Consider the following 7,001-nt stretch of genomic DNA (forward strand, 5'->3'; position numbering starts at 1 on the left):
GGAGTACTGACAGGGCTGGATTTCCAGAAGCAGCGCGTAGCTCCGGCCACAAACGTGTTCTGTGTCCCCCTTCTGAACCCGGTTCCCTAACACGTATCAAAGGGTCCGGGGTAGAGTTTTAGCGCTCCTTGGACTCAGGGGACTCGAGGAGGACCAAGACGGGGTAAAAATGGCGGAGGGTCAGCCGGGCCTTGAACGGCGGGCAAGCCAAGGCAAGGCCCGCTAGTGGCGTCGCGAGTCTCCACGGCGACGGGACTCGTGGCCAGGACGTGGGCGGAGCTTCGGGCGGGGCGGGGCATCTCTGTGACGCCGGGGGCTGGGCCTAAATGGCGAAACCCGAGAGGCTCCCGGGGGGGTTTGAACTGGCCAATGGGCGAGCTGCCGACCGGGTGTCGGAAAAGGAGGCGGAAGCGGGGAGGAGCCGCCGCGGGAGCCGGACTGCATCCGCCGCGGCGTCTCCATGGCACGGCCCTGGCCTCCGACTTCAACGACTTCATAAGGAGACGTTTCTGGGCGCAGCCGTGTCGCTCCTGGTGAGACGCCGTCGGCGGGCGGGACCCCGGGCGCTCCGGGACGCTCCGCGGCCACCGCCGGGCCGGGTCCCCACGAGCAGCATGGCCCCCGACGGGGTGGCCAGCCCCCGTCGCCCCCCGCCCGTCGCCCCCCGCCCCCACCCCCCGCGGCCGCCTCCGGCCCCCTGGCGCGCTCGGTCCGGCTCTCGTCAGAATGTGGCCCCCGCCCCCCCCCAGGCGCGGGCCTTCTTCTCCTCCCGCTAACGGGCGGGCCCGCAGCCTCCCTCCTGACCTGGCCTCCGGCAGGACTCTGCTCCCTCCTCCGCCGCCCTCCGGCAGGGCTTCACCCTTCTCTCTATGGGCAGAAACTGGTCCCCTCCTGCCTGCTGGTGGGTGGACGTCCCCCCTCTCCGCGGACGGAGACAGGCTCCGCGCCCCCTGCCCGCCGGTGGGCGTCGCCCCGGCCGCCTCTCCCTCCCCGCGGGCAGCGCTGTCCCCCGGCGGCCGCCTCCCGGCCTCCCGACCCCGCGGGAGTGGGATCACCTATCCAAGGGCCTCACCGGGGTTTCGCTCCGCTCCCTGCACTACCCGACGTCTGACCCGCTCTAACTCGGATACTACAACCCAGTGGCTCCTGGCCGCTACTCTCGGGAGGATTTTCCCTCCGCGGTCGGGGGTACCCACTTGCGGCCGCCCGCACCTTACCCCTGCAGCCGCCGCCCCTCCCGCCTTCAAATACTATTGGTCCTCTCTGGGTTTCTATTCTCCCGGGAACGCCCCTTCTCCTAGGAGACAGTTGTCCTGACCCCGCCCCGAGTATCCCTCCAGCTCCCTCGGCGGGTTTCGGCCCTTTGGGCCCACTTGGGGGCCAAGCGGTGCCCGCCCGCCCTCTACGCACTCCAGCCGGCGCCTCAGGTTTTCCCTCCAGTGGCCCACCCACCTTCTCTCCCGGGTGGGGCCTGGGCGTCGTGGTCCTTGTCCCTGAAGTTCCGTTCCCCGTCCCTCCCTGGGGAGGGGAGCTCCCTCCGCGCCCCACAACCACCTATCGGCCGCCCATCCGATGCCCCGCAGGTCGCTCAGCCTCTCCTATCTCCCCCCACTTTGGCAGGACAGTTGCTGTGCGACTTGGACAGTAGAGGAGCGCCTCCCAAGTTTTCATCCAACTGCCACCCCTAAGGCTTCCACCACCCTCCCCTCAGAGAGGACGTTTGATGCCGGGCCCCTGAGATTCTCATTGACAAGCCCCTCTGGGTCCCCCTGAGCAGAGCCCGCTGACCCAATTGCCCACCTTTGCGGCTTTGATGCCTAGCCATGTCTGCCTCATCCTCGGGCGGCTCCCCCAGGTACTGCCATCGTGGGGCGCGCCTCCGCAGAAGGGCAGGGAAAGGTGGTCAGGGGCCCCCAGGCCAGGCTCTCCGGAGGCTTCTCTTTTCAGCTTCCCTGTTCTGTGTATTGAAAGTGTGGACCAAGAGGAAAAAAGTGCTCACTTGCAATCCCAGCTCTGCCTCCTTCTTGCCCTCCCTCTCTCTCCAGGTGCCCCAGTCCCTGGTAGCAAACAGGCCACCATTGTCTTCATGGAGTCCTTTTTGAAAGGAAGTTACATGTAAATAACAATGAAGTAGGCAGGTAACAAGGTGTTGATGTGGTCCAGGTGATTTGATGGCAAGCCCACAGCAGGAGACAGATTTCCCAAACAGTGGCTTTTAAGTGAAGAGGGGGAAAAAATAATCTGTCTACTCAGATTTGGTATTCCTCACCTAAACGATGAATAGGGCACAATAAATATTTTCTTCTTTTTCATTAAGCTGTGACACATAGGGCAGGTTCCGTGCTCAAGTGCTTGAGCATTTTCCTGCCGCATTTTTAGGTGGTGGTATTCTCCCCTGAGTATTTGTGGGGAGGGCGGAAGTCCTATTTGAAGGCCGTCAGGAGATAGTGGCATGGATCAAATGAACTTTCCTAGTCCCTTTCCGTCATGGAATTCTTGGACACTCTGCTGCCAAATACTGGAGATGAAACTTTTGCTGCATTTGCAGATCTGGTGATAGGGCTGTTTATGTATGAACATGACAAATTGCACATACTATTAAAAACAAACAAACAAACAGAAACCTCTGCAAAAAAAAGAATCCTGCTTCGGATTTAAAAGGTAGCAAGTAGAATATTTGGGGACATAGGAACTTTGCATCAGCTTACTTAAATATGTGACTGTTAATTTTATGAATGAGTCACAGGCACTTTGTTGCTGGGCCTGCTGTCTGTCGCTCCCAGAACATTTCTCCCAGGTCATGTCTGCTCTGGGCACAGTCCTGGGCACTTTCACCCTTGGCCACACTAGTACCCTGCCTGGTGCTCCCGTGCTCCCTGCTTTTTGTCACCCGACAGGACGACAGCTGGGCTTTTCAGCAAAAGGTCACAATACGTGTGATGCGACGGCAGAGGTTAAAAGGCCAGCCCTGCAAATGCCCATCACCCCGTTTCCATCCCCCTGCCGGGCACACCATGTGTGTTCGGTGGTTGTGTAAAGGGAGCCAAGTGATTCCAGACTGGTTCTCCTGGCCGTGAACTTGTGTGTCGTTTTGGGAGATCCAAGAGCTAGAAGAGCCCTGGTTTTCTGCTTACAATCTGGTTCTTGTGCCTGGGTGCAGGTTTCCATCGTGTGGGAAGAACGGAGTAACAAGTCTCACGCAGAAAAAGGTCCTGAGGACACCTTGTGGCGCACCCAGTGTGACTGTAACGGTAGGTGACGGGCCCATGGAGCAGCCCTCCGGTCTGTGGCCCTACCAGAAACACTTCGGCATGCCTTTTCCCGGAGCTGCCTTTCCCCGCTGCCACCACCGTGGCCCAGGGCTCTGCTAGAGGCTTTCCTGCATATCCTGCTGATTGATTGGGGGTTTGGTTTTAGTTTTTGGGTTTTGGCCTGTGGTAAAACTGCTGGTGTGAGGAGGTTGTCTTAACCTAATCCTTCCAAATTTCAGAAGTCCCGAGAACACATTTTCCAAAAAAAAAGAAGAGAATGGGGAAGGGGAGGTTGTGGGGGGGGTGGTTGGGGGTGTGTGTGGCTGGGGGTCCCACCCTGCTCAGGTTCTCTTCCGAATCAACCCAACCTTCTCATCTCAGCATTTCCTTCAGCTTTCCATTTCCCTCATCTTTCACCTGCCTCCTGCCTGATTCACTGTGCACTTTTAACCGTGCGTGTGTCTTCTGTGCTAATGTGCATATGCCTAGATCAGATCCCGGGGCAGAAGGATTCCCCTGCTTTCCAGTTGCGCTATGCTAAGTCTACCGAGGAGCTCTGCCTTCCAGCAGGCTCGGAAGGAGACTCCGTTCTGAGGACCCTGGGGCCTGGGTTCGCGCTCTTGGGTGGACCCCTCGGGTCTTGCAGACCCCTCTCTCTCGAGCGGACCCCGATCTCCCAGGTGGTCTGCGGCCGGGATCTCTGCGGGAGTCTGCTGAACGGCACTACTGCCTTGGATCCTGCCTGCATGCCGGTAGTTGGTAGCTGTCCTGCTCGCTTGGTGGCTAGGCTTCCGGTGGCCCCCAGAGGCAGTGAGCTCGGTTTTTCATGCTAGTTTACTCATCCACAGATCAACCTTTTTTGTGTTGTCCTTCCCCGCCTGCCAGAAGCGAACCATGAAGGACCGCTCTTCAACCCCCCCCCTTACATGTCCACGTGGATGAGAACACTCCTGTCCACGTCCACATAAAAAAACTCCCGAAACCATCAGCAACCAGCAGCCAGGTAGGAGCATGCCAGTCGGGCGAGGCGAAGGCTGTGGAGCAGGGCGACCCCTCCCAGCACAGCCTCCTCAGGCTTCCAACGCCACAAAGGTTTGGGAGACAAATGCACTTGCTTTCAGAGGCCAGCTGCCTGGCTAGGAAGGTAGGCAGCGCTGTCACCCAGGAATGGCGGCGGTAGCCTTAGTCAGAAGAGGCTGTCCTGCAGAGTTGGAAGTGGACACCGCCAGAGTGAGGCCACAGCCAGCTGTGTGGGGGAGTGACCCTCGGTTTGTCCCTTTCCACAGAAATCTCATAAGCGCGGAATGAAAGGGGACACCGTGAATGTGCGGCGGAGTGTCCGGGTGAAAACCAAGGTACCTTGGATGCCCCCTGGAAAGTCATCTGCCCGGCATGTGGGATGCAAGTGGGAGGTAGGCTCATTCTTGTTCAGGCTTTTCTTCTCGGACTGGTCAGGTTCTAGCAGGCCTCAAACTCGGTATGATTCAGGGTCTGCCGTCGCTCTTAGAAATGTCCCAGTAGGTCGTGTTTACTGAGCGCCTGGCTAACCCCTGAAAGTACGCGAATGTTCTTGAACCCTTAACACCACCGCCAGGGGGGTAGGTGTTGCCCTCCCCACAGACAGATGAGGAAACCAAGGTTCACAGAGAAATGAAGTCCCAGAGACAGTGGCCGAGCTCAGGGCTGAGGGAGATCTCGTTCTAGAAGGTGCACCCTCAGCCTCTCTGTATGTGCAGAGCCACGTGTCTTTCCCCACGTAACCGTGATAGCAGCTGAAGCGTGACCAAAAAAATATACACCGGGTGCATGTTTAAGAAAGCACCCCCCTCTTTCGAGGTAGTCCCCACAAGAGATCATGCGTGTATTCCACGGATGTCATCAAAACCACTTTTGAGGGGCGCCTGGTGGCTCAGTGGGTTAAGCTTCTGCCTTCGGCTTAGGTCATGATCTCAGGGTCCTGGGATCGAGCCCCACATCAGGCTCTCTGCTCAGCAGGGAGCCTGCTTCTCCCTTTCCCTGTCTGCCTCTCTGCCTACTTGTGATCTCTGTGTGTCAAATAAATAAATAAATAAAATCTTAAAAAAAAAACCCACAAAAACACTTTTGGAACAATCTCCTGGGGAATAATTGCCTTCTATATCAGTCATCAAGGTGCCAAGAGAATTACTGTCCCCCGCTTTTTTTTTAGCTACACCTCAACATGTTTTGCTTGTGCATCCATCCGTGCTGCAATTCTTGCAGCATATGTTTCTTGAGACTTGGGCCAGCCGCGGCGGGGCCCTGGTGTGACAGCGGGGACTCCCATGCATACCCCTCCTTAGGCTTACGTTCTAGTCAATTGCAGTGGAAAACCTCAGGGATGAGGCAAGACCTTTTGGCTGCATTTTAGACAAAGATCTCACTATCGGGGCCAGTGAAAAGGACCTGAGGCTGCTTTGAGATGATGATGGTGCCTGGCCCATTTTGAAACATTCAGTCTTTTGCCGATAGTTGATTACCTTTAAAATTAGAAATAAAAAATAAAAGTAATTACGCTGAAGTCCTACTTCATGGGTGTGACTCCCTGATTTACCAGTTTTCCCTAAGAGACAACGGGAGTAAGGGGTATTCTAGGGTGTAAATGAAAAGTGTTCTGACCAGTATGTATGTACGTGTATATCTATGTGTGTGTGTATATACACACACACATACTTATATATCTATATATGCATATACTTATATAAGATTGGAATTAAAATGCTGTCTTCCATTTTTTACTACATGTACCTCACTAATGATCAGTGAGATACAAACGACCAACTATATTTTAAAGACACAAGCTCTCATTTTTGCTGAATGCATATAGTTAAAAAGCTCACCGGTAATCTCATGTTGACAAGTGTATGAGAAAGCAGCAAACCTTTTTAGACCATTTTGAGAGGTTGTGAAGACCATTTAATAGTTGTGGAGCATTTATCGAAACATTGATGCTATAGTTTCAGTTTTGAAAAATTTTTTCCCATGGGGCACCTGGGTGGCTCAGTGGGTTAAGGCCTCTGCCTTCAGCTCAGGCATGGTCTCAGGGTCCTGGGATCGAGCCCCGCATCAGGTTTTCTCTGCTCAGTGGGGAGCCTGCTTCCCCCTCTCTCTCTGCCTGCCTCTCTACTTGTGATCTCTCTCTGTCAAATAAATAAATAAAATCTTTAAAAAAAAGAAAAAAAAATTTTTTTCCAGATATTTAAATTTTTAAGCCATCTCTACACCCCATTTGGGGCGTGAGCACGTAACCCCGAGATCAAGATTTGCACGTTCCACCAACTGAACCAGACAGGCATCCCAGGGATGCTATAGTTTTATATCTAGGAATTGATTCTGTAATTTTATACTTAGAAATTTGTCCTTAAGAAGTCACAAAAGAGTACAGGGATGGGGTATTAAGATGTTTTTAAGAGAGAAAAATCCAAGCTACCTGAATGTCTATCAGGAGGGTATTGGTTAAATTATGAACACCCATGCATTATGTATCTGTACAATCCAAAGATGGGGGTAGATATTTATAAATGATAATGAAGTGTGAAGCCACAGAGCATGTAGAGTTTGGCCCTGTTTGTGCAAAAAAGAGCATGTGTGGGGCACCTGGGTGGCTTAGTCCACAGAGCACACAGCTCTTAATCTTGGAGTCGTGAGTTTGAGCCCCACATTGGGCATGGAGCCTATTAGAAAGAAAGAAAGAAAGAAAGAAAGAAAGAAAGAAAGAAAGAAAGAAAGAAA

At 54.3% G+C, this 7,001-nt stretch overlaps 1 protein-coding gene across 1 annotated transcript in view; it reads left to right on the forward strand.

The window, feature by feature from the left end:
- Nucleotides 1-369: 369 nt before the first annotated feature.
- Nucleotides 370-7,001, forward strand: part of LOC111145616 (outer dense fiber of sperm tails 2) — a 35,637-nt gene continuing 29,005 nt past the window's right edge. The window contains 5 exon segments of the mRNA XM_022500635.1: nt 370-533; nt 3,161-3,251; nt 4,137-4,166; nt 4,168-4,254; nt 4,538-4,606. Of these exon segments, the coding sequence (XP_022356343.1) occupies nt 370-533; nt 3,161-3,251; nt 4,137-4,166; nt 4,168-4,254; nt 4,538-4,606 (441 nt within the window).

This window comes from Enhydra lutris, unplaced genomic scaffold (genome assembly GCF_002288905.1).
Source record: "Enhydra lutris kenyoni isolate GAN:26980312 unplaced genomic scaffold, ASM228890v2 scaffoldscaffold13, whole genome shotgun sequence".
In the NCBI taxonomy this organism is placed as follows: Eukaryota; Metazoa; Chordata; class Mammalia; order Carnivora; family Mustelidae; genus Enhydra; species Enhydra lutris.